General features: G+C 37.0%; 1 protein-coding gene across 2 annotated transcripts in view; it reads left to right on the top strand.

Moving 5' to 3' along the window:
• The first annotated feature begins 3,094 nt into the window (after positions 1 to 3,094).
• Positions 3,095 to 27,340, top strand: part of DMXL1 (Dmx like 1) — a 129,574-nt gene continuing 105,328 nt past the window's right edge. For both annotated transcript variants that reach the window (XM_029941556.1, XM_029941555.1), the window contains exons 1-4: positions 3,095 to 3,671; positions 19,424 to 19,549; positions 22,210 to 22,281; positions 25,510 to 25,588. In XM_029941556.1, coding sequence (XP_029797416.1) covers positions 3,585 to 3,671; positions 19,424 to 19,549; positions 22,210 to 22,281; positions 25,510 to 25,588 — 364 coding nt within the window. In that variant the 5' untranslated portion in view covers positions 3,095 to 3,584. The remainder of the gene's footprint in view (positions 3,672 to 19,423; positions 19,550 to 22,209; positions 22,282 to 25,509; positions 25,589 to 27,340) is intronic.

Raw genomic sequence — 27,340 nt, 5'->3', positions numbered from 1 at the left:
TGATTAGGGTCCTATTTCATTGCTCAAATATCTACATAACCTGTAACCTCCCGGGCAGATTTTGCTATAGCAAGGTCATTGTTACCAGTTCAGGCAGATTCCTGGAGCAGTCAGTGTCTTAGATGTACCAGAGACCCTCATATTATTTTGATGAAATAGTTCAAAATGTTTGTGTGAAATTCCAGCAACACAATCCCCCTAATTCAGCCTTAGATATAGGATGAGGGACTCTGTTTACTTTCAACCTCCTTCATCAGTTGAGTGTTGGCAGTGGGGACAGAAGCCCCAATTGGTGGTTCCCAGGGCACAGGCATTGGAAAGGTAGGAATTTATACTAAGAAATGTAGGATGAGAGTGGTGAAGAGAAGGGCAGTGACAAGGATTTCAGGAAATCAGAGAGTGAAGAACAGGCATGATTGCTTCTCAATCTGAATTGGCTTCATACATTTTCTTTTTTTTTTGCCTCCAAGGTCTCAGACGTTAGCCTGTTTGTTGTTCTTTACAATGTCACCACCCACTGAATTTAAATAAATTCTTCCTTCCCCTTTAAGACTAGAACTTCCCCGGCTCCCACATTGTTCACTCTGCCTTTGTAGAGTGAAAGCAGCCATACATAATACCTAAATGACTATGCATGGCTGTATCCCAATAAACTTTATTCATGGACATGTGAATTTCATGTAATTTTCATGTGTCATTAAATATTTAACATATTTTTTTAATGTTTATTTGTTTTTTAAGGGAGAGAGATAGAGTACAAGAGGGAGAGGGGAAGAGAGAAAGAGAGGGATACACAGAATTTGAAGCAGGAGCCAGACTCTGAGCTTTCAGCACAGAGCCCAATGCGGGGCTCGAACCCACAAACCGTGACTTGAGTCGAAGTCGAATATTTATCCAACTGAGCCTCCCAGGTGCCCCAAATATTCTTCTATTGATTTTTTTTATATTTAAAAATGTTAAAAGCATTCTTAGGTCAGGGTTGTATAAAAACAGACAGTAGGCCAGAGTTGCAGTAGAAGATAAATTACAAGCATTTCGTTGTTTCATTGAAACAGTTCATCTGCTTTATATCAAAGACAGGCTGCATAATGGGCAATTTAATAAAGTAGTAGTATTTATGATAAATAAAAAGCTTTTCATTAGGTATTGTAGTGCCATAGTTTTAGACAGATTAGAATGTCCTCAGAACTTTTGTGGCAGTCTTAAGCATCCTGGAAAGTTTAATTTGTGCCGGGGTTTCACACTGTTTGGAAAACCATACGAAGAGTTAAGTATATGTCAAAAGGTTAGGTTCATTTAATAATAGTGAGCATAGTAATAACGGCTAACGTGTATTGAATTCAATGCACCAAACACTGTTCTCACTTAATCCTCATGATAATTAAATGAAGAAAGTCTACTACTACTCCTGTTTACAGAGAGGGGAAGTAAAGCACAGAGAGATTAAATAACCTAAGTGAGCAGTAAGACCAGGATTCAGACTCAGGTAGTCTAAGTGAAGGCTGAAGGAATTTAATAAAAAGTAACAAATGTACTGAGTTGCAAGAATGAAAATGTTACTGATAGATTAAACTTGCTAATTTGGCACATGAGGAAAATGAGTCTGAAAGTTAACAAAACTTTTCCAAGGTCATACAGCCAATGTGAGATTAGATCTAGATTTCAGATTTCCTAACTACTAGGTCACTTAATTTCTTTTATTCTGCTATACTGCATGGTCTTGGAAATGAAAAACTGGGCAGGACAGAATGAGTAAACATGTTAAGCCAGATACAATTTATGTGGGACACAGAAACCTTCATTTAGAGTCTAAAATATAAAATTAACTTAAAGCCACTCTGAATAATATTTTAAATAATTAAAATACTGATTGGGTTGTATGTATGTCAGACCTCAATAAAAAAGTTTTTTTGAAAGAAAAACAAATTAAGTTTTAAGTCTCTTATTTTTGTAAAGAGACTGGGATAAATAATGGAATTCATCTACATCTTTCAAACTGAAGGGAAATGGCTCTTAAACTTACTTAAAATAACTTTTTTTTTTGCAAAATAAACTAAATGTACGTACACATTGCAAAACATGTTGGCAAAGTACAAATAAAATTAATACTCCTCCAGTCCAAGTATTAGTGTGAAAGTGTGTGGTTTTTTTTCCCCACCCCAACAAAAGGATATAAAAATCAATTTAGCAGTTTTTAAGAAACTACTCCTTTTAGGTGGAGAGTTCCCATTTACATTCACTCCTTTAACATTTACTCAACACCTGCACTGGAGCCGGCACAGCGTCTCACATCCCGAATACAGAGGCGAACCGGACACTGTACTTAAGAGGGTTAAATATACGGAAGGAGACATATAAGCAGACCTTTATCAATAATAACACGCAACTTGTGTCAAAATACACTGAGAGTATCTAGCGGTTGTAACTGTGACACTAATCATCTTGGAATCCTTAGGTTTTTTTCCCCAAACACTCAACTCAGGGCTGCTGCAGTATTATAAAACGTATGTTAAGAAAACCTTAGGTGAAAACACTTCATTTGAACACTTGTCGAGTATTTAAGTCTTTCAAAACAACGCTGTGTGGCGCGCTGGAAATGCGCCTAGAGCAGGCGAAACCATTTGCCGGGATAGAGATGCTAAACAGGTCTCATTTACTTGGAGCCCACACGCCCCGCCTTCGCGGAGCGGTGCCTGTTGGGACTTGTAGTTTCTACCAGGACGCGGACTCTGCAACTCCATTTATAAGGCACTTCTCCCTTTCAAACTTTCTGGCCCGACAGATTAAGCCCTAATCTAAAGCATCATTTGACACTTCTCACCTCATTCTGGGCTTCCTGGGTTTCTGTTAGGCTCCTTGCATGGGATCAGCTCTCAGACAGATTCACTCACCAGCCTCAGCGAGATTGGCCGGTCCTCAGTGGTGGGCGGGGCCCTACGTGAACTGGAGCTCGTGATTGGCCAGTATTGGACTAGACGCGGCGTTTTCACAGCCACTTGCTGATCTCTAAACCGTGGTTGGTTAAAAAAAAAAAAGCGTCCTCTACCGCAGTACCTAGCCTAATCCTTGGTAGTCTCGCGATATTTCGGCTGAAGGGACCTGGCGACGTGTAGTGAGCGGCAAAGGCCAGTGGGGGTGACGGGCACCGGAGCCGGGAAGGGACAGGTCAGGCGAGGAAGGCGAGCGCGTGCTGCCTGCGCCACTGGGATCCGTCAGGGCCAGCCACCCCGAGCCCCGAGGAAGTGTGTGGACGCCGCGGCCCTGCTGGCCGCTGAGTCGGCCCGGGGTCTCGGCCCTTGAGTCGACCCCGAGCTTCACCTGGGCCTGCCGCCGGGTGTGACAGGTGCGCGGCAGAGCGCGACGCTGCGCCCTCTCGGCGGCCCGCCCCCTCCGGGCCTTGCCCGCCGGGGCTCGGGATGAACTGCTGGCCCCGGCTAAGCGGCTCCGGCTCCTGGCGCCTGTCGCTGCCGCCGTCGCCGCCCCAGAGCGGCCGCCGCCGCCCCTGAGGGAAGGAGGGAGGGAAGCGGTCGCCGACCCTGGGCATGAGCCGGACGCGGCGTCCGTTGCTGGCATAAGACGCAGACATGAACCTGCACCAGGTGCTGACCGGGGCTGTGAACCCTGGCGACCACTGCTTCTCCGTGGGCAGCGTCGGCGACCAGCGCTTCACGGTGAGTGAGGGAGGCGCCCCTGCGTCAGCCGGGATCGGCCCAGAATCACACGGGGCCATGGCCAAGAACGCTGGGTCCCCTCCGCGCGGGGATCGGTCCCCGGGCGCGCGCCCCTAGGACCCGTCGGACCTGGCGTTTGAGAGCGAAGGAGGTAGAAACGTGTCGGTCATCTAGGTATTGGCTAGGAAGTTGGAATGTTTCGTAGGATTTTTAAAGTTTCTAGCCTGACGTCCTTTGACTGGGTTGGTTTCCTCAAATCGTGTTTCCAGAAATCGTTGCTGTGATGTGTATGAAGGCTTGTCGTTGCCCTACCCCATAGGCTTAAACTGTCAAATTTAGAAATCGTTGGGATTGGTTTCATTTCTTTATACTAAGTTAAGGTCAAGTATCTTTATAGTTAAAAAAAAAAAAAGTGGGTGTTTTAATACAATCACTGATTGTTTGCTGTCAACATCTAAGCGCTGAGTAATACCGTGAAAACGGTGTTTTCATTTACTTTTCAGATTCACCGATTAATAACTTTGGAAAGAAAGAAGTGTTTTTTTATAAACACTTCGTCCCCGCCATCCTTTGAATTCCATGTGTAGCAGTTTAGAGATCCTGGGAAAGTTTTATTTATTTTGGATTGCTCACATCAGTTACTGAAAATTAGTTACAGTTTTTCGGTAAAACTTCTCTGGTATGTAGTGGTAGTTCCAGGTTAAGGTTGACTGAAAGTGACTCGTTTGTCGTTTGTCGTCCTCAGATGTTGGAAGGAAGAGGGCCCCAGACTTCAGGCTACTTAGCAGTATGGTGGCATTTTCTGCTTAAAAAAAATTTTTTTTTAATGTTTGTTTATTTTTGAGAGAGTCCGAGTGTGAGTGGGGGAGGGGCAGAGAGCGAACGGGACACAGAGTCTGAAGCAGACGCCAGGCTCTGAGCTGTCAGCAAAGAACCTGATTCGGTGCTTGACCTCAGAACCTCGAGATCATGACCTGAACTGGAGTCCCGGACGCTTAATTGACTGAGCCACCCAGGTGCCCCAGCATTTTCTGCTTTAACCATAGTTTTTATAATAATTTCAAACTATAAGTCATTATTGCTACAACTTGTGTTGCTCTCTCTTAGTTGTGATTAAGAGTAAAACTTATTTTTATATAAACAAGTGAGACAAAGTAAAAGCTTAACAGATCCCTCAGATTTTCTTACGAGTTGTTTTGTGGTCTTTGTCGGCCAGAATAAATATTAGACTAAAACATCGTCATGATTTAACATGGTACAGGTATTTTGTACCTAATCCGTGCTTTTAGATCTGCGGCAACTAAGTATTTTGCTCTCAGACAGTTTGTACCTCCACCCTGGAGATATTCGTGCACACTTTAGCTTGCATTTAACCCTAGCTGCTTTTAGAGATTCTAATTCTAAATGGTAATCTCGCCTGAATAACTCAAGAGGAGATTGAATTCTAAGGATCTCATTAAACTATTACAGACTCTCTGTGGCTGGATACACTGCTCTCTGCCCCGCTGTTTTGATGCAGGAAATAAACAACGTCCTACGGAAGTTTTCCTAGTGGGAGATTACAGGATGGTAACGTCTCCTAAAGTTATGTGAGCGCTTTATCCAATGTGAACTCTAGCAGCTTTTTCCAAGAAGGCTTTCAGAATCTATGTAAGCCATAGTGTGAACTTCAAAACACATACGATAGACTGACTTATCAGACACCCAGAAGGTCCCTCTAAATGTTTATAAAACTTGGGTGAATGCGTCTGTATTACTTTCAGGAAGAGGTGAGGTGATGTGCCAAAGACTATCTGTCGTTTATATGGTTATTCTAATGGAGCTCCTCGCCCAGTTCTGCGACCTTACGTTGAAATCTGTTTCCGGGGCGCCTGGGTGGTTCAGCTGGTTGTGTGTCCGACTGGCTCAGTACATGATGTCACTGTTCTGGGATTTGGGCCCCACGCCGGGGTCTGCTCTGACAGCACGCGGCCTGCTTCGGATTCTCTGACTCTGTCTCTCTCTGCCCCTCCCCTGCTCACATACACACTCTCTCAAAAATAAGTAAATGTTAAAAAAATTGGGGGCCCCTCGGTGGCTCCGTTAGTTAAGGATCCAACTCTTGATCTCACCTTACTTAGGTCATGGTCTTAGGTATGTGAGTTCGAACGCCCCGTCGGGCTCTGTACTGATAGCATGCAGCCTGTTGGGGATTCTCTCTCCTCTCTCTGCCTCTACCCAAGTCGTGCTCTCTTGAAGGCGCGCTCTCTCTCTCTCAAAGTAAATAAACTTAAAAACCTTTTTTAAATTAAAAAAAATTAAAAATCTTTCATCTATTTCCATGAACTAGACTTGAATCATCTCCTACCAGGCCTACTGCAGTTTTCTTTTAGATCTAAGGAAGGAGTCTAGTAAATTTGATACAAATAAATTTTTGTTTAGTGTAAAGAGGTCCCAGCTCTCTGGAATTTGGGTGGTAGTTTAAGGATTAACAGTCACCTTCTTCCTTTGTACCCAGTCCACCCCTGACTCTAACATGAAGTTGGTAGCTCTGTCATAAACCAAGTTTCTTGCCTTCAGTTTCCTCAACACCATATACGTCTTAAATTTTTCTCTCTTGAAGTTGTCTGTTGTTTTACATTCATAAGCGAAATCTATTTATTATTTACTCCTTGAATTCAGTTTTTAACATTTTCCAATTTGGACTTGATAGGAAGATAACAAACATTAATGGTAGATGGTGTATATATAGAGTTAAAAAAACACCTCTGAATTTCAGTATTGCTAGAGGGAATGACATGCGGTCTTCCTCTTGTAGGCCCCCTTGAAGAATGATTTAATTCCTCGTGGTACTTTATGCCTTTTGTGAAGATATCCTGTGTTTGTAATTCCTCCCTTTTCATGTTTGCAGATAACTGTTCTTGTTTTGAAAGATTACAAGAAATGAGATCCTGTTTTCCAAATAAAGTCTGACAGGTTTTATTTTATTTTATTTTATTTTATTTACTTTTTAAAGTTTCATATTTTTAACATATGCAATTATTTTCCATCATTTACAATACAGTAGTTACAATGACACTCCAAACAGAAAAGCAAAGTAAAAAATCAAAACACCAACTTCTGTTTCATGTAATTAGACTTATACAGAAATTAGAAGGGTAAGTAAGTCTGACAGGTTTTAAATTGAAATGAAATTGAATGCCTGCTCTCATGAATTCTAGATTTTAAAATATGCCCTTACTAATACAATTTGTTTATCCAAGTATTAAGTACACTTCTCCTGCTTAAACTGGCATTGAATATTTTGACTTCCTTCTTAGTGTGAGAACTTCTAGAAGGCAGTGACCATGTCTCTCATGCTGTCAAAGCACTTTATTTGTACTTTCATTATATCATTAACCAGTATTGCTTTGTGTATGTCTCCCATGGTTTCATTGTGATCATCTAGAACGGTGATTAAAGTACTGGTGACTCTCATTAGTGGAGTCATTACTTGGATTTGGTTTCCAGCCTAGCTCCTTGCAGCTCTTTGTATATCCGTGAGCAAGTTTTTTAACACTCTTTAAATTCCTTTTTCTCATCTGTAAAATAGGGTTAAAGTGGTACCTATTCATAGGGTTGTTACATGGAAAGTACTAAGTTTAGTGTTCATGTAAAAGTATCAACTATTATAAAATTCAAGACATGCTCATTCTAATGCTTGGCACATAAAGAAGATATTGGAATATAATTAAAAATTGCTGTATTTTAAAATAGATTTAATAATTTATATTTGAGTCCAAATAAAATATTTCTGTTTACGCTCCACTGCGTGGCTCAGTCAAGGGTTCGACTCTTGATTTGGGCTCAGGTCATGATCTCACTGTGGTGAGATCCACTTTGGGCTCTGAGCTGACAGTGCATAATAGCCTGCTTGGGATCCTCCCTCTCCCTGACTTGTGCACATACTTCTCTTTCTCTCTGTCTCTCAAAATAAATGAATAAACTTCAAAAAAGGTTCCTTTAAATTTTCCTAAGTTACTTGTGACGTGTTTTACCCTCAATATCAGGTGAACAATGGAGAAAAATTTCCTGTGTGCTAAGCAAAAATTCGTTATTTTTTCTTTATTTACCTGAATGCTTCCCTCACTCTTTTTTCCTTGTTAATTTCCTACTGATTTTGGAGTGAAAATATGTGAGCAACCTGGTCCTGATCTGTTGAAAACTTTTATTTTTAGAATAAAAACTGTTTTGTTTATAAAAGACAAATGGTAAGTTAAATAAGAGTCACAGTTAATTGGAATTGAGATTTTCTACTATTTCTGTGCATACTAGTGACATATGTGCTTTCAATATACAATAGATTGTTTTTTTCATTTCATAGACTATCTACAGTTAGTGTTGAAACTGTGTTTCAAACAAAATGGGAAGGGAGGTAATTTTTAAGGGACAGATTGTGTTAATATTTAGGACTTCCTGTCTCTAGTTTGGAATTTAAACATCTTTGCTATAGAAGAGAAAGCAAACATGTTAGAGCTCTAGGCTTCCTTTTGTATTTGACAATCCAGTGTTCACAGCCAAGGGGACCCAGATTAGAAGCCAAAAGACTGACTGCCGCTATCCGGGTGTTGGTAGAGAAATAGAGGCTGAATTAGCATTCTCCTTCCGACGCTTTCTGTCCTAGTAAGCATCCTTTAGCTTTGTGTTTTGTTCATTCTAGGGAAATCTTTATAGGTGGGAGGATAGAAAGGGTTTTTTGTTTGCTTTTTTTGGGGGGGGGGTCTTTGTAAGTAGAGAGAATACAGGAGAATACAGGAGGGGAAGTTTGATACTATTCATATCTGGAAAAAAATTTTTGTGGTTCTCATATGCCACCTGATGAAAGAACTTCATTGGGCCTATTTTTAAAAACTGGCCATTTTTAAATATTATATTTTAAATAGTATTAATCCCATTAAGATTATTGAAACAGTACTAATTTTTAACATATGGTTAAAAATGAGAGAAATATTAATTACAACATACCAAACTCAAGTCATTTAACCAGGAAATATACCAGAAAGAAATTCCTGGGAATATATACGTGATATGGTTGGTTAAAATGAGTCAGTGAAAACAAAAAAAAATCTAAGTGTTTTACAGAAGTCACAAGGTTTCCAAGTTTGAATACTGGCTGTTACAGTCTTAGATAGTTTTTGGAATTTATAATATTTTAGAACATTCTCTGCCAAAACTTAAAATTAAAAATCATGATTATATGCTTGATAGCCCACGTCTGAACTCAATTCTTCCTGTGCATCTTGTTTAGTCTCAAAATTAGTAAGCCTATTATTTATACATTATGTAAAAGAATTTTCATTTGTTAATTTAATTTTCATTGGTTAGTAATAGATTGTTCTGATTACAGATCTCTTGAGAGAAGCTGCTCATGTATCAGTTGTAACAGATGCATATTAAATTTGAAGACCAAGAGATGTTACAGTTTATTTGATACATCAGTGCTGTTCTTATTGTTTTGATAACCTTATACAATATAGTCAGGGCACCTTCAAATGAGTTTTTGAGAATATTTTATCAAAATCTGTCAAACTAGTTTTAGATTTTTGTTTAGAAATACTATGTGTTGTATTACCCCCTAGGTTTTTATTTAAACCAGGCTGATTATTTTAAGAATTTAGTGGTACATACTTAGCCCACTTTAAAGCTGTTCTCCGTTGTTGGTGGACGGCAGGCCTGGTATAATTCCATGCTCATTGCCTCATCATGTTGTATATACTCTGGAGATGGAATTAATTTTATTTTTTTTCAATTTTTATTTAGATTGAATTAATTTTAATAGTCTATTAGAACTATTCCTAAGAAGATAGGTCTATTGTAAGTGATTTTTGGGTGATACCTTGTTTGGGTTATCTGTACAGATTCATCTCTTTTTTCCTCCAGCTTTATTGGGATATAATTGACATACATCACTGTTTAAGGTGTACAGTGTGAGGATTTGATACAAGCATATATTGTGAAATGTTTATCACAGCCTCACTGCGATAAACATATCCTTGTGACCGTCTTGTTGTTGCTGTGGTGAGAACATTAAAGCTTTACTCTCACAGCAGCGCTGAAGGATGTACTACTATGTCGTTAACTACAGTCACCATGCTGGGCATTGGGTCCCTGGGAATTATTTATCTAACAGTTGAAAGTTGGTATCCTTTGACCAGCATCTCCCATCTCCCTCAGCCCTTAGCCCTCGGCCCCTGGCAGCCACCATTCTATTCTCTATTTTTATTAATACAGTGTTTTTAGATCCCATGTAAAGATGACATGTACAGTGCATTTGTCTTTCTCTGTTTGATTTATTTCCCTTAGTATTATGCTGTCAAAGATGTCACAAATATAAGGATTTTCTTTTTTTTTTTTAATGGCTGAATGCTATTCTATTGTGTATATATACCATATTTTCTTTAACCATTCATTTTGGACACTTCAGTTATTTCCATATCTTGGCTATTGTGAATAAGGCTGCAGTGAATATGGGAATGCAGATATTTCATTGAGATAGTCATTTCATCATCTTTGCATATATACCCAGAAGTTACTTTGCTAAATCGTATGGTACTTCTAATTTTAATATTTTTAAGAACCTTCATACTGTTTTCCATAGTGTGTACATTAGTTTACATTCCCAACAAGAGTGCACAAGAATTTCTTTGGTGTGCATCTTCACCAACACTTGTTATCTCTTGTCTTTTTGATGATAGCCATTCTGATATCTCCTTGTGGATTTGCTTTTTATTTCCCTCATAATTAGTGATGAAAAACTTTTTTTCATGTGCCTATTAGCCACTTGTATGTCTTTTTTTGAGAAAAATAAGACACGTTCAAGTTCTCTACCCATTTTTTAATCAGACTGTGTATTATTGATTTATAAGAGTTCCTTTTATGTTTTGGATATTAACTTTTTATCAGAGATGGTTTGCAAAAATTCTCTCCCATTCTGTAGGTTATCTTTTCATTTTGTTAATGGTTTCTTTTGCTGTGCAGAAGCTTTTTAGTTCGATGTAGTCCCCCTCATTTGTTATTTCTTTTGCTGCTTGTGCTTTTGGTGTCATATCAAAAAAGTCATCACTAAAAGCAGTGTCAAGTTTTTCCTCTATGTTTCCTCTTAGGAATTTCATGACTCTAGGTCTATGATCATTTTGAGTAGACATTCAAGTCTATGATCCATTTTGAGTTGATTTTCGTGTATAATGTAAGATAAGGGATCAGTTTTATTCTTGTGCATGTGGATGTGCAGTTTCTCATTACCATTTATTGAAAAGACTATCCTTTCCCCATTACATATTGTTGGTGCCTTTGTTGAAGATTAGTTGACCATATGCGCGTAGGTTTGTGTACGAGCTCATGATTCTGTTCCTTTTGTCTATGTACCTGTCTTTATGCTAGTATCATTCTGTTTGATTACTATAGCTTTGTAATATAGTTTGAGATCAGGAAGTGTAGTTCTTGCTCAAGATTGTTTTGGCTATTTAAGGTCTTTTGTGGCTTCTTTTGAAATATGGGATTTTTTTTCTGTGAAAAATGCCGTTGGAATTTTGATAGGGATTGCATTGAATCTGTAGATTACTTTGAGTACTATGGACGTTTTAACAATGCTTTTCCCTTCTAAGCACATAAAATATTTTTCCATTTTTTGTTGTCATTTTCAGTTTCTTTAATCAAGGTCTTATAGTTTTCAGTGTATCTTTCACCTTTTTAAAATTCATTGTTAAATGTTTTACTCCTTTTGATGCTATTATATGTAAGTTGTTTTCTGAATTTCCTTTTTGAATAGGTCATTGTTAAAATATAGAAATGCAGCTGATTTTTTGTGTACTGATTTTGTATCCCACAACTTTGCTGAATTCATTTTAGTTCTAATGTTTTTTTTTCTTTTGGTAGTGCCTTTAGAATTTTCAATATATGGTATCTTGTTAAGTGTAAACAGAGACATTTTTATGTTTCTTTCTGGTTTGGATGCTTTTTATTGTTTTTTTCTCACCTAATTGCTCTGACGAGGATTTTAGTACTGTTTATAATAGAAGTGGTGAGAGTAGGCATCCTTGCCTTTTTCCTAATCTTAGAGGAAAGCTTTCAGCTTGTCACCATTGAATGTAGTGTTCATATTGTGGGCTTGTCATATATGGCCTTTACTGCACTGTCCTTGAATCCCACTTGATTATGGCATATGGTCTTTTCAGTGTACTGATGAAATGTTTTGCTAGTATTTTGTTGAGGATTTTTACATTTGGGTTAATCAAGCATATTGGTATGTAATTTTCTTCTAGTGTCCTTGTCTAGACTTCTTTTTTTCTCTAATGTTTATTTATTTATTTTGAGAGAGAGAGAGTGTGTGTGTATATGCGTGAGCTTGAGAGGAACAGTGAGAGAGGGAGGCATAGAATCCCAAGCAGGCTCTATACTATCAGTGCAGAGTCCAGTGTGGGGCTTGATCTCACGAATCATGAGATCATGACCTGTGCCCAAATCAAGAGTCAGACGCTTAACTGACTGAGCCGCCCAGGCTCCCTGCCTTGTGTAGACTTCTAACAGCACAATACTGGCCTTGCAAAATGAGTTAGTCTGTCAGTGTTTCTTTCTTCTTCAGTTTTTTGGAAGAGCTTGAGAAGGATTGGCATTAATTCTTTGTCAAATGTTTGGTAGAATTCACTGACGAAGTCACTAGATCCTGGGCTTTCATTTGTTGGAAGGTTTTCATAACTAATTTAACTGGTGTATTGTTTTCTCAGTTTTAATTTCTAAAAGAGAAAGTATTGATAGTGATAAAGTACAAACACTAAAGCCCTTGAGGAGAGAAAAGGAAGGACGGTTAACCTCAATATTTTCTCAGGAGTTCAAAGAATTCCTGAGACCAGGGAGTTTGAGAACAATTGCTTTCTAGTATTCCATTGTATGATTATACTACAGCTTATTTATATTTTCCATTGTTGATGGATGTTTGAGTTGCTTCTACCTCGGAGTGTTTATGAATAACTTATTCATGTGTTTAGTGTAATATAGGCACATTTCTATTGCATATAAATTTAGGAGTAGAATTGTGTTTAGTTTTCCAAAGTAGTTGTATCATTTTATTTATTTTCTTTTTAAAAAAATGTTTATTTACTTATTTTGAGCACAGGGGAGGGGCAAGAGAGAGGGAGGGAGAAAATCCCAAGCAGGGTCTCCACTGATGGCACAGAGGATAGATCAGTCTCATGAACCGTGAGATCATGACCTCAGCCGAAATCAAGACTTGGACACTCAACCCACTGACGGAGCCACTTAGGCATCTCGAATTGAACCACTTTAATTTTTTCCTATCATCACTTATGGGAGTTCTGGTTGCTTCACAATCCAAATACAACGTTTTTAGTTATGGGAAGAAATTAGAGAAAAATTATTAAATTCATGCCAGTGTTTGTTTATAAGGCATTGTGTGGCAGCCTAACAGAGCAAGTAAAAGCATGTCCTTTCCCAGTAGTTATAACTTGGTTTCCGTCTCACTCGTGCCTCATATTGGCTTTAACACTCAGACCAATTACTCAGTCTATCTAAGCTTGAATTTGCTTACCAGTAAAATGGGATGATTATAGTGAGTACTTCACAGTATCTGTTGTAGGGATTAAATCTGTTCCCAGAGAAAAGTACTTGGATTGGGTTTGCTGTGTAGTGCCAAAGAGAAAAAAATAGGCCCAGAAGACTAGAGAGTGTGAAAGATAAAAGAAAGCACAAAAAAGTCACAGCATTTTTTGTTTTACATTTTTGAAAACAATTAAGTCTTAGACATTTTCATCACTACGTGGAAAATAACTATTTAGAAATAATTTCATGCCTAGAAATAGTTATAAAAATAATACAAGGAGCACTCATACTCTCTTTACTTAGATTTGGCTATTGGCAATAATCGATTACCATTTTATATATCATTTGTGCTCCTTAGATATGTGTATGCCTCCATAATTTTTTTCCTGAACCCTTTGAAGTAAGTTAAATATGTTGTAATTTTTTACCCTCAAATACTTTAGTTTTATTTCATGATAGGATGAATATTCTGTTGTATAATAACAGTACAGTTATATACTTCATAGTTTTATATTGATAAACTTTTAGCTAATATGTTACTTATCTACCTGTTCTGTTAGTTGATATGACAGCATTCTCTACAGCATTTACCCTTTCTGGTACAAGATATTCAGACCTGGGAATTACATTTAGTTATCGAGTCTCTTTAGCATCATTTCTCTATTTTTTAATTTATTTTGACATTGGCATTTGAAAAGTATTGTATTATCCTTCCCACTTTCAAAAACAAACCTTGGGGCGCCTGGGTGGCTCAGTCGGTTGGGTGTCCGGCTTCGGCTCGGGTCGGATCTCGCGGTTTGTGGGTTCGGGCCCTGCGTCGGGCTCTGTGCTGACGGCTGGCTCGGAGCCTGGAGCCTGTTTCGGATTCTGTGTCTCCCTCTCTCTCTGACCCTCCCCTGCTCCAGCTGTCTCTCTCTGTCTCTCAAAAATAAATAAAAAGGAAAAAAAAAACAAACCTTTTCTCATTTTGCATTTGTCTGATGTTTCCTCTCGATTAGAGTGAGGTTATGTATTCTTGGCCAAAATTCCCCATAGATAATGTTACTATGTTTTTAGGTGTGCATGATACCTTTCACTAGTGATGTTACTTTTGATGACTCTTGAATGCGTTGCTCAATTTCTCCCCTGTACAACAAATTTCTTTTTTTTCTCTCTTCTTCTTGCAACTAATAAGTAGTGTGTGAGAGAGTTTTAAGACCATGTAAATATCCTGACCCCCATCATAATTTGCTCCTAGGTTGAATAGCCACTGATGATGGTTCTTGCCTGTTTTTTTTTTAATACGTTCTTTCTTGTATAACAGAATATTCTTTGCCCTCATTGTAGCTACCCTGCCCCAGTACTGTAATTAACTATAGCTATTTCTTCAAGGAGCTCTGGTTTCTTTTAGTAGGGAATGCTATTAGAGACCAAAATCAAGGTGCTAAGTGATCTCATTGCTACTGGGATGTTTATGCTTCTTAGCCTTTTCAGTGGACAGAACCAGCACATAATGTATATGTATATGCATATAGATAGCATGCACACACATACACATATACAACCATATATTTACATGTATGCATGGAAATGTGTATATTTTGGAAAGCACAATTTTTATGCCAATATTTCCAATTCCAGTACAACTTTATTTGACTCTCTTGCATCTTTCCTTATTTTGTATCTTTGTTCTTCCTTACACTGTAAGATCCTTGGCTAATTTGGTCAGTTCCGTAATACATTTAACATAGTTTTGGAATTGCATTGTCTAAACCACTATAATTACAAAACAACCTACAAAAAGCATTCACGATTTGTCTGTACTTCTTCTCCTCATCCTGCCTGTGAGATTATAGAAAATATGTATATTGGTCTCTGTCCCCAGTTTCTGGCAGAGAGCTCCTAAAACTCTTCTAAGGTCTTAAGTGATAAGAACATTAGGAGCATCACTTGTTCTAATATTTGGTTCATTTTTTAAAGTTTTTTAATATTAATTTTTCAAAAAAGTTTATTTTTGAGAGAGAGTATGTGCCCACGTGCTGCATGGAATGGGGAAGAGAGGGAGGGGGAGAGGGCAGAGAGAGGGGAGAGAGAATCCCAAGCAGACTCCTCACTGTCAGCACAGAGCCTGATGCAGGGCTTGATATTATGAACCACAAGATCATGACCTGAGCTGAAATCAGGAGTAGGATGCTTAAGGCACTGAACCACCTAGGCACCCTGATTTTTTTTTAAGTAATCTCTATGCCCAATGTGGGGTTCAAGCTTAACCCTGAGATCAAGAGTCATGTGCTCTATTGACTAAGCCAGCCAGGTGCCCCCTATTTCGTATTTGGTTCTTTACCCTGGGACTTACAACAGCTTCTGAAACCCTTGTAAATTCCTAAGTTGTCAGGGAACTAGGAGCATCTTTTGTTGTAATGAGGCAGCTCAGGGTGGGCTCCTTCATGGCTCCTGGGATGGTCGGCAGGAAGATTAAGACAGGTTTAGAAGCTTGTGATTTTCAGCCCCACTTCCCATTTTCTAGAGACTAGAGAGGGATTAGAAGTGGAGTTAATCATTGACATGCCTGTGTGAGGAAGCTTCTATGAAATTCCGACAGTATGGCACTTGGGGAGCTTCCAGCTTGGTGACATATCCATGTACCAGGAGGGTGATGCTACCCTATCTCCATGGGGACAGAAGCTTCTGTGCTTGGAACCTCCTCCTAGATCCTGGTCTGTACATTTATCTAGTTGTTCTCCTGTATCTTTTATCATATCTTTTAATAAACTGGTAAATGTAAGTGTTTCCCTGAATTTTGTTTTAGCAAATAACCAAATCCAATGGAGGGAAGGTCATGGGAACTTCTGATCTGCAGCCAAACTGGACAAAAGTTATGGGTAATCTGGGATCCTACTGTTTGAGGTTAGCATCTGAAGTGTAGGACAGTCTGAGTTAAGATTGAGCCCTTAATGTATGGGAACTGACGCTATCCCCAGGTAGATAGTGTCAGGATTGAGTTACATTGTCAGAGACCCAGTTTGTGTCACCGAATTGTTTCTCGTGGTTAAAAAGCCCCACATCTGTTGTCAAAAGTGTTGGGAATGTGGTAGTAGTGTGAGAGTAAAGGAGAAACAAAGGAGGTGGACTAGTTTCTTCCTTTTCACTGTCCAAGACTGAAAATACAGGATCACATTGTGGGTTCATAAGTTACTTAGGTCCTTTGTCCCTTCTTTCTTTAGGTATGGATATGTATTCATTTGAAATGCAGTTAATTCCTTTGTTTTACTACCTGTACCCCACTCTGATTGATTTAAGTTTTTGAATATGTATAGTCTTAACATGTTTTCAAAAGTCATTTTTTCCTGTATTTCTTCTACTTCATCCTCCCTACCTTTGTTGGTAATCAGCTTTATTATTGCCTACTTTTATCCATCCTATGTTTCTTACTGTAATAAGCAGATCCATGTATGTTTTCTTGTTTTCCTTGTTCCTTGCCCCCAAAATAACACATGTCCTTTTGTATGTTGCTTTTTTTCACTTAAAAATGTCCCCAAGAAGTCCATTTCAGTTCATCGATTGCCTCCTTATTATTTTTACAGCTGTATTACACTCCATTGTGGGTGTGTGCTATAGTTTATTTAGTCTTCTGTGCACAACAGACTTTTTCAGAAGAGACATTTATAAATTCTTGAAAATGATTGAGAAATGGAACATAATGCAAATACGGTTTGAGTCTTTAACTCAGTCTATATTTAGTTATGCAGATAAACTGAAAAATAAGTTCTGTAGTGAAGAATACCAGAAAATCTTGATTATAAGCTCCAAGCATAGTAGTCAACTCGTGGGGTATAGACTGCAGACGGCCCTGTTCCTTTTCCCCGTATAGTAGTTTATAGCCATGCATTAATTACAGCTCTAAGAGAGGAAAGGGGGGGTGAAAGAGGTATTCCAGAGAGGATCAGTCTTTTTCAATTGATTTGAAATTTACCAAAAGTAGAGAGAGAAAGCTTTATATGTTCTAGTACTATCGCTAAGGGAAAGTCAAGTGACAGGCAGTAATCGTGTAATACAGCAGCAGTGAAAGAACAAGGGTGATTCAGAACTGGGTTAATCTTTGAACGATCAAGGATTAATTGTATTATAAATTGGCATCTTCCTCTCTATAGAGCTAAATGTTTATTTCTGGGATAATTATGCATTTTTCAACTCTGCAGATAAGTTAATACTTATATTAAACAGTAATTTTGTGAGGAACTTCAGGATTAATATAAGCATAATTCAGGAAAATGTAGACTTGTGGTTGACAAAAATAGTTGCTATACAATATCTGAAAGAAGACAGGCAGTTTTCAGTATGGTAAAAAGAAGGCTGAGTTGTGAAGATATGTGCTTTATATGTATATATAAATTGTAAATATTCAGAATTCAACGCAGTGTTTTGGGATACAGTGACAATCAGTACTTTATCAAAATTTAATATTGAGGGAAAAACCAGTTTCTAAAATATGAAGATATTTAGCATATTATGTATGAAATTTTTTCTTAAATTCGTTTTTGGAAATTATTCTTGCTAATAGTCTTATGACAAGTCTTGTGTTCTGATTGTGGATATTTTTATAGGTAAACAGACCATCACGAGATTTTTTTTGTTTGTTTACTGAGCCAAGTTTTTCCACTATGTGACACTAGTAGAAGTATACTTCATTGTCACTCACTTCTAGGAAAATTCCAGGCCAGCACACTTAACTAGGGAAGTCCTAGTGGTGCCAGGGAACTAGCCCTAGGTCAGGAGCCAAAAGCAATCAGGATTCTGAAGCCCATTCTGCCACTCAGAAGTTATGTCAGCCTATTAATGCCTCATTTTTTTAATCTAAATGTGATTAGATTTATTTGTATGTCCTCTCAAATTTCTTTCCAAATATTTTTTGTTGGCATTTTGGCTTAAGGTCATGAAGTATATATTAAGTGTGGTTTTTTTTAAGTGTGTTTTTTACATTAAGATAAATATGCAGGTGCAAAGCTGATGAGAAAATAAGTAATTTCAAATACTTTGAACTTATTTTCGGATGGGAAACAGTTTGTGATAGATGTTTTATTATCAGTGTTTTACTTCATGCTGGCTTATATAAGTAAATTGTAGGAAGACAGCCATGTACTTCATAACACAAGAAACTCTTATGATGTAAGAAGTTAATGAAAAGGATACAAAATGAATTCTGAATGGAAGAGTTCTGCTAATTGTAAAAATCAAAAAGAGCTATAAAATGCTTGCCAGCAAGCCTTGAACGATACCTTTTTATTTGTTTGGTTATGGTGGCTGTTTTTTGAAGTTACGTACTTCGTTTATTCCGTAGGTATTTATAAAGAGGCCTCGTCAGTTAGAATTGGAGGATAGAACAGACAATAGGATATACTTAGATGCTGTTTGTCTTGGAGCTAAACTTGCAGTAATGGAAGCAGATAGTAAGCAAGATACTTAATTGTGATACGTGCTTTGAAGAAGAATAAATAGTGATGTGATGGAAGGTAATGAGAGATGGAGAGTGGGAACTAAGACCTGAATATTGAAAACAAGCCAGCTAGACAAAGATCAGGCAGGAGAGAGAGGTGGATAAAACACACTGAGGTGGAAAAAGATTCGGTATGCCCCAGGAACAGAAGGAAGGGCAATGTAGGGATGGAGCCAATCAAGGGAAGGAAAGAGTAGCTTGAGATGGGTTAATGGAGTTAGGATAGTAATTTAGGGCATTGCATGGTAAGGAGTTGATTTATTCCATGTCTGATGGATAAACTATTGAAGGGTTTTAAGCAGGGCAAATTACTTGCTTTAATAAGCATTTTTAAGAGATGCTGATTCCTTGGGGAGCTTGGCTGGCTCACTTGATACAACTCTTAATCTTGGGGTCATGAGTTTGAACCCCATGTTTGGTGTGGAGCCTAGCTAGCTTAGACAAGAGCAGTACCATTCATTAGCAATGGAAGAAGTGAACATTTTGTGGACAGGACTGGCTAAATTTGCTGATGGGACTGAGTATCAGAGGTAAAGGAAATATTCTCAAGTTATACAGATTTTTTTTAAATGGGATATTTAAAATTACTCTGCTAAAACATAATATTTAATGCCAGTATTCTACATGATAAATATGTTCTGACAAGTTTATTCTTTTTATTTTATTCTCTTTTTTTCTTTCTTTTTCTCTTTTTTTATTCTTTTAGGCTTATGCATCTGGATGTGACATTGTTATACTGGGAAGTGACTTTGAAAGATTACAAATAATACCAGGCGCTAAACATGGAAATATTCAAGTAGGATGTGTAGACTGCTCAATGCAACAAGGCAAGGTTTGTAATCTTATAATGTGAGATTTGTTTTGAATATGGTTTTTGTCAGGATAATCTCCAAAGTATGTATTTGCTATTGAATGTGAAGCTTTCTTTCTTTCAGGGACAATGTAGCTACACATTTCTTTGGTTCTCTAACATGCATCATAGAGAACAAAATTCTTGATTCTCTCTGATTCGTCTTAGAGATTGTCAGGAATTTTGTTCTTACATAATTTCAAGATATAGCATAATCTTTTCTGTGAAACATTACCAATAGATGAGGTCTAAAGTTGACTTATTTAAAAATTGATTGGATTGAGGTAAAGGAATGACAATAAACCTTCAGTCTCTTTACACATAAACTACTGAGGAGAAATCCTATGTTAGAGTCATTCTTTATTGTACAGGTATCTCCTTGTAACTTCTGGAAAAGCTTTGTACTAAAATGGAGATCAGCTCTCCTCAAGTCTGGAATTTTGTATCAGTTTATTCCAAGTCCATAAGAAAAATGAAAAATTTCGTTTGGACTTCTATTTGCATGTGAAAAGTAAGAAGTAACCTTGAAAGTAGAACAGCAACAACAACAAAACAGACAGGCTATGACTGTGTATCAGGTGAAATAGGGTTCTACACAGTAGCAGAAGTGGTAGAGTGCTAGCTAGTAGGCCAATATAGTCTATAGCTTAATATAACACCATGTAGGCCTAGGTGGCCAGGCCAGGGTATACTTGTAGATAGATTGGGCTAAACTTTGCAAATTTATTTAATTTTTTGCTAGATGTTTAAATATGTTGCTTGCCTATATGATTCCACCAGAACATTTTGTGTGAGGAATCACATGGACCCAATCTCCCACCTCCCTCCGCCCCCCAATCATTTTGATGAATCTGCCAGTCTGAAAAGTTACCTCTTAGGACCTAGTTTGGAGATACTTAGAGTAGAATAAGTTTTGGCTCTTGAAATCTTTACTTGTTTCTTGGACTGTTCGTCTTTGTTATTCGTGGGTTTCTTCCCTTTATAGTTACAAGTGCCTCTTACCTATCTTTCTTTTGTTCACAGCCTTAATTCTCATTACATTACAAAAATGATCTTTATTATGGAATGTTGAAAATCTTTGAGACTTTCCCCCCCTTCATGTTCTTTTGATCTCCAGCTCTGTAGTTCTATAATCTTCATTATTGTTAAAAACTTGGTTATACCATCTGGACTCACATAGAGCTGGTTAATGTTGGAAATCTCATTTTAATAACTTCCAATATGAGTTATATTTTCATGAGATCATAGATTACATGACAGTCTATGTTAAGACAAACAGGTTATTTGATTTTATAGTCATTTTCATAAAGGGCAAGTTTCCTTTGTGTCACAGATATTAGTACAATTAAATGACTCCTTATGATAGCAGGAAGAAAATTTGCAGGTTATGATACCTGGGTATTTCTGTTTGCCTTTAAGAAGGAAATGTTGTTTAATACTAGACATCCAGTATTTTAGCATTTGCTGTTTTTTCCCTCTGTAATACTACTAGATTAATTCTAATGAGAAAATTTATCTGCATTTATCTTATTCATTTGCTTAAAACATTCTTAGCTTCTCAGTACCTTGGCAAAGTTCAAATTGTTTGCCTTGGCATGAGGCCCTGCACATCCTGGCTCAAATGTGCCGTTTTGGATGCACGTCCTTTATTCTCAGGGACATTCTGTTCCGTCTGGGCTAATGGTCATCTCCAAGCATACATTTTCTCTTCTGATCTTTACACTTGTGTTCATACTTGTGTTATACCCTGTTTCTACATTGAATATTCTCTGCTCTTTGAAATTCTATCCACACGTAAAAGCCCAAACTAAAACTTCCTTCTAGACCAACTCATTGCAGATGATTTCTATACCCTTTGGACTTGGCCGAACACTTAAAAATAGCCATTGAAAGTTTTTTCCATTGCTTATTATATCCTCATTGCTTACTCCTCTCTTCTCTAGATTATATGTTCTTATTTTTGTCCCTCATTCATTCTTTGTACGTATCAGTCTCATTTCTGATATTTCAGTGTTCTTCATTCATGGCTCCCTCAAGCTCTAACAGTAGCTACCTATAAAACAGAGCCATTAACTGAAAGAGTAAATTTAAAGATACTCAAATAAAATAGAATATTGAAAAAATGAATTTCTTAGTTCACAAAGGAATAGATCGAAGTTTTATTTTTAAAAGGCTACACATATGCTGACAGAATTTTGAACTTTGAAGAGATTAACCCAGAAACTGATTTTTAAGTCTAATTTTTTACTTGAGAAGGAATATATCAGTATATTTTTTCTATGAGGAAGGGAATTAATATTTGTCATTCATCTTATAAGATAATTACATATTAGATATTTTACAGATGTTGTTTTAATCCTCAAACTAATTCCATTAGGAAGATAGTGTTATGCATATTATAAAAATAGATAGAGACACTAAGGTACAAAGAGACTAATGTGTTAGTTATCCAGTTAGTAAGTGACAGCACTGAAATTCTGATTTGGATATGGTGATCTCTTAAAACTGACATTTCAAATATTGATGAATGAAATTGTGTTGGGGGGACTTATTTTAAATTATACTATTAATTTCTTTTGCTCTTTTGATTCATAAGTAAGTTAACATGTCCATAAGTTTTCTTTCTTTTTTCTTTTTAAAAGATTGCAGCATCCTATGGAAATGTTATCTCTGTTTTTGAACCAGTTAATCTACCAAAGGAAAAGAAAAATTTGGTCAGTAATTTATCATTTTTCTTTTAGGTATCGAAATGTCTTGAGTATGGAAAGACAGTGTTTTCCAGGGGTATAAAATCAGAGTGATGGTCAAATAAATCATAAATTATATCATGATTATAGATACATGTAAATGCCACTTCTATATTTAAAATGTGTTTTAAATCTTGGATTGAAATAGAATTAAACTGAATTGTGTTGATGAATTGTCTGAAAATACTCTTTTCCTTCTGACATTTTTCTTTTATAATAAATATTTGAAGAGTCAATGGCTTTGAGGTTGGCACTTGATTTATTGCTAGAGGCAAACCCCATTATCTAGTCAAGGTGGCTCTTTGGTTTTGGTTTTTATTACCTACTTTTATATAGTTTTTGTGCTGTTTCTTGTGTATTTTGTTCTTAAAGTTACACGTTTTTTTTTAAATTTAATTTTTTAATGCTATTTATTTTTGATACAGAAGAGACAGAGCATGAGAGGGGGAGGGTCAGAGAGAGAGGGAGACACAGAACCGGAAGCAGGCTCCAGGCTGTGAGCTAGCTGTCAGCACAGAGCCTGACGCGGGGCTCGAACCCAGGAACGTGAGATCTGACCTGAGCCGAAGTCCGAGGCTTAACCGACTGAGCCACCCAGGCGCCCCTTAAAGTTACACGTTTTAATTGCAGAGTCTTAACATGCCTCCAGGGATTTTTTTTTTTTTTGCGCTTTTTACATTGTGTAGTATAACTGTTAACAGGTCAGTAAATGTTTTACTTTATAAAGAAACTGTATTCAGAAATAGTTCTGAAAGCTGGTGGAAACAATAGTTCATAAATATTAAGGTTGTATTGTAAATGTCTCAGGTGCTTTAATGCCCTAAATACAGTAGACAGACCAGGTTATTTTACCAATTTCCATGAAGATTAAACTGGTGATTTAAGCCGTGTCAAAGAGGATCAGCATAGAATGGGCTTAAGGGCATTGCTTGTTTTCTTTCTCTGCTGCTTTCCAGCCACTCAGGTCTACGCAAGTCCATCTTAGAGGCCCTTTGCTCAATTCTGAAGTCAGCTAATAGCGATTTATTTTTTTTGGGACTATTATAATGATGACATGATGTCAAAAACTGTGCAGAAGTACATTCAGTGTAAAGAATTAAAGTGTTTAAATAATAGACGTACCTTTATATATATCTTTAATATTTTTTATTTCATTTCCACTTAGCTCCTTAGTATCTTCAAATTCCCTCTTAGTATAACCAGATGTTATTTTTTTTATAAGTAAGCCAACAGTAGCCCAAAGAAAATAAGTTAGTTAACCAGTGAAACAGCGGCTGAGCCACAGAACTAAGTAAAACTAGCTGTTTTGATTCCTAAGTGTGGACTTTCTTTTCTTTCTCTTGTGTGAATGAAAAATATTTTCTCTAGGTTAACTGCTACTCATTTTAAAATTTCATGGAAAGAGAGTTCACAGTTCTCCCCTGATTTGTATTTATGTTGTGTTACATAATGAATCCATTATTAGAGGCCCTAATAACCTGTGAATTAGTAATTGAAAGTAGTAAAAATAAAAGTGAGCACTCTGTTCAGGATGATATATTTCAAATAATACTCCATAAATATTTGTTAAATAAGATAACTGACTTAAAAAAATCAGTTATGTTAAAATGCCTTTATCATAAGGGTAGAATGAGGAATTTTAGTTTTTGCCCATTTTCTCATGTACTAGTTATAATTATTTACTATATTGTTAAAAAGTCATAAGAGGCTGGTTTATTGGTAGGCAACCCCGACTTTGCAGAAAAGATGTAAAAAAAAAAAAAAGCTTGATGAATAAAGGGAAAACTGGATCAAATAGAAAAACAGACTTTGGAAGGTACATAGAATCTATCTATAAAATTCCTGGATATCTAAGAGAATCTGTAGATCCTCATTAAAAAGATACTGTCTCCCTTTTATTGTGCATTCAGGAATATTCTTTTAAGGTGATGGTCCTTCATGAGAAGAAAACTTCAGAATCACTAGTTGGTCCATGTGTCCATCCTGCCCTCGGGATTTCCAAATCTGTAGGTGTGGGGTTGTGTCTTGGCACTTCTGTGTCTAGTTCTAGAGGGGGTTCTGATGTGAACTATGATTAAGAGCCATTCCTGCAAGGCGGTGTTTCATAAAAGCATATTCTGCAGATCGCCTGTCTCAGAATCACCTGGGGTGTTGGTTTGAAGTACAGATTCCTCGGGGCGCCTGGGTGGCTCAGTCGTTGACTCCGGCTTCCGCTCAGGTCATGATCTTGTGGTTTGTGGGCTTGAGCCCCGCGTCGGGCTCTGTGCTGACAGATAGCTCAGAGCCTGCAGCCTGTCTTTAGATTCTTTGTCTCTCCCTCTTTCTGACCCCCCCCTGCTCAACGCTGTCTCTCTCTCTCAAAAATAAAAAACATTTTAAAAAGTACAAATTTCTCATTTTGGATTTTTTGAGCCCAAACCGTGCATCTCAGAAATTTGTATTTAGGGTCAACATCTCAGGTTATTGTACTAAAGTACGAGAACCACTACATTAAGAGATTGTGGTTCTCAGTCTTTTAGAGGTTAGTGAAGTCAACTTAAAATGAGGTAAAATAGATGTTAGAGTGGACCACATGTAATAAGGGTAAACTTAGATTGCATTTATGTCTGTTTGTGTTTTGGGCCCTATTGCAACATATATTTTTTAGTGGCTTACAGTAAAAAAAATTTGAAAAATATTGCTTTAAAAATGAAAAAGTCTTAAATTATATGATATAATGGAAGTGTTACCTTTCTTACTCTGAATTTTCACACTACCTTATGATCTCAGATGAGGATGAAACAGTAAAAGAGAAAGAAGCCTCCGATAGCACAGACACAGGCACATTTAAAATTAAACCTTTGTAACTATTAAAATAATAAGATACACATTATAATTTTAAAAGCCTGAGGTTAAAGAGAATGTTATCCAAAGTGGCATATAGTTACTGGTTGTTTATGCTGAAGCAGACTTTTTTGGAGCGCCAGGAATGGGTATTGATTCTCTCACTAATCTCTTCCACTGTCTATTTCTTATTGTTTTTGACTGAATTGAACATTTTATTTTCCTTAAAAATGACTGCATTGTTGATTGTACCTCAAAAAAATGATTTCATGTGTTGCTATGAATACTAAGTGATAATAATAAATGAATGTATATATTTGACAGAAAAATGCTGCCAATAATAGTTGGCTAAATTACTTTATTTTATTTTAGGAATTATATAGTCAGTGGCAGAAAAGTGGCCAATTTTTTCTGGAATCAATAGCACACAACATAACTTGGGATCCTGCAGGTAAGAACACAAGCAGGATGAACTGAAGTGAAATAACAGTATCACTTGCATGGGCTGTTTCCTTTATTACTTTCATGTGTTTCAGTTCTGCCTTGTGTGAGATTGTGGGGAGTAAAAGTAAGTAAAACATTATGTTCTTTTAGAGCTTATACTGCAGTGGACACAAATACTCACTGTATCAGTGTCTCCCTATGGTAGAAATACCTATTGATTTGAGAAAGAGGACATTACTTTTGTCTGGAAAATCAAAGTTGCATTGAAGGAGGAGCTTTCTGACCTGTCAGTAGATAGATTTTTAGCTTTGAGAGTAGGGATACATGGGAAGAGAGAAAAAGAAGGGAATTCTAAGAAGAAATCACCTGTGTGTCACTTACCTATTTCTGCATTTAAAAAAAATCCAAAGGCAGTTTTTATCAGTTAACAGCAGTGGGCAAAGGCACAGAAGAAGAAAGCTTAAGATACATTCTGTTAATAGTTAGGACTTCTTTGAAGTTGGAGTGAGTCTGGTGATAAGGGGATAAGACTGCAACATGTTATGGAAGGTCTTTAAAGTTATGCGAAGGTATTTAACTTGAATTCTTTTTGACTGTCCACAAAACTATTATGGGTTTTTCAAAGTGCCTCAAGACAAGCTAAAATTTATGGTTTTACCAGATTTAACTGGTAGCAGTAAGTTAGAAGGGCCAGGGTCTGGGGGAAGAGGGGGGATAAATATTTATATTTATCATTGCCTTCTCAAAGTATGCATTCACAGTAGTCCGAATGAGAAATAAGAATTTATTTCAGCGTCTTTAATGTAATAGGTGCCTAACTTATGTTGAATGACTAATGAAAAGAATGCATAGTTACGAAATGTACAGACCGTAGAATTGACAGTTGGCTTTTAGATTATTTTGAGAATATCTGTGACCACAAGACGAGTGATATGTAGAAGTTACAGATAATGGAACATAGGTTTTGTTTGGATATGTGGAGTTTGACATGCTTGCATATCATATAGCAATATCCAATAGATAGACGTTTCTAGAATGTAAGGAAGAAGTTCTCTTCGAAACACTAAGAACTAAGAAGTCATCATTTTAGAAATAAGATAGTTTACATTTTAATATAATAGTTGAAATGGCTAAGAAAAAATGTTTCTTTAGAAAACAAACTTTGGGAATTATTTTAGAAGATAAAAGAGATTATCTTTGAGAAACTTTATTAAAATCACATTGTTTTAAAATGTTTCTTCTCATGAGGTTAGAGGATTGATGCTTATTACTAGCTGGTAATCTACATGTATATTTTATACATACAGTGGAAAGAGATCAGACCTGGGTTCAAATTTCGCGTTTCATTTAGTACAGCCCTTGGCATATAACTCTATTGTTACTAGAGAGAGACTTATGACAAGTTAATGCCTGTTGTTCTCGTATGATAATAGTGTCACCTTCTACTCTCAGAAAAATTTCTACTTGAACGATACACTGTATAGTTACTCTCTTAAATTCGTACAGTCTATTGTAATTATTTGTTTACATGGTTTAAAATTTTATTAGAGCTGAGATTCTCTTTTATTTAGTAATTTATTTATCTTTAGGGGCCCCTCATATATTAGGCTTTCAATAAATGTTCCTGTTATTTGCCTATATTGTTATCATGAAAAAAAGTACTTAACAGATCAAGAATGGTTAACTCATTTATAAATAAGGTAATGACTATTTTACAAGGTAGTTTTTTAATGACCAGATGTAGCAGTGTATTTGAAAA

This window comes from Suricata suricatta, chromosome 6, assembly GCF_006229205.1.
Source record: "Suricata suricatta isolate VVHF042 chromosome 6, meerkat_22Aug2017_6uvM2_HiC, whole genome shotgun sequence".
NCBI lineage: Eukaryota > Metazoa > Chordata > Mammalia > Carnivora > Herpestidae > Suricata > Suricata suricatta.
The sequence above is the reverse complement of the archived record's forward strand: the minus strand, read 5'-3'. Positions and strand labels throughout refer to the sequence as shown.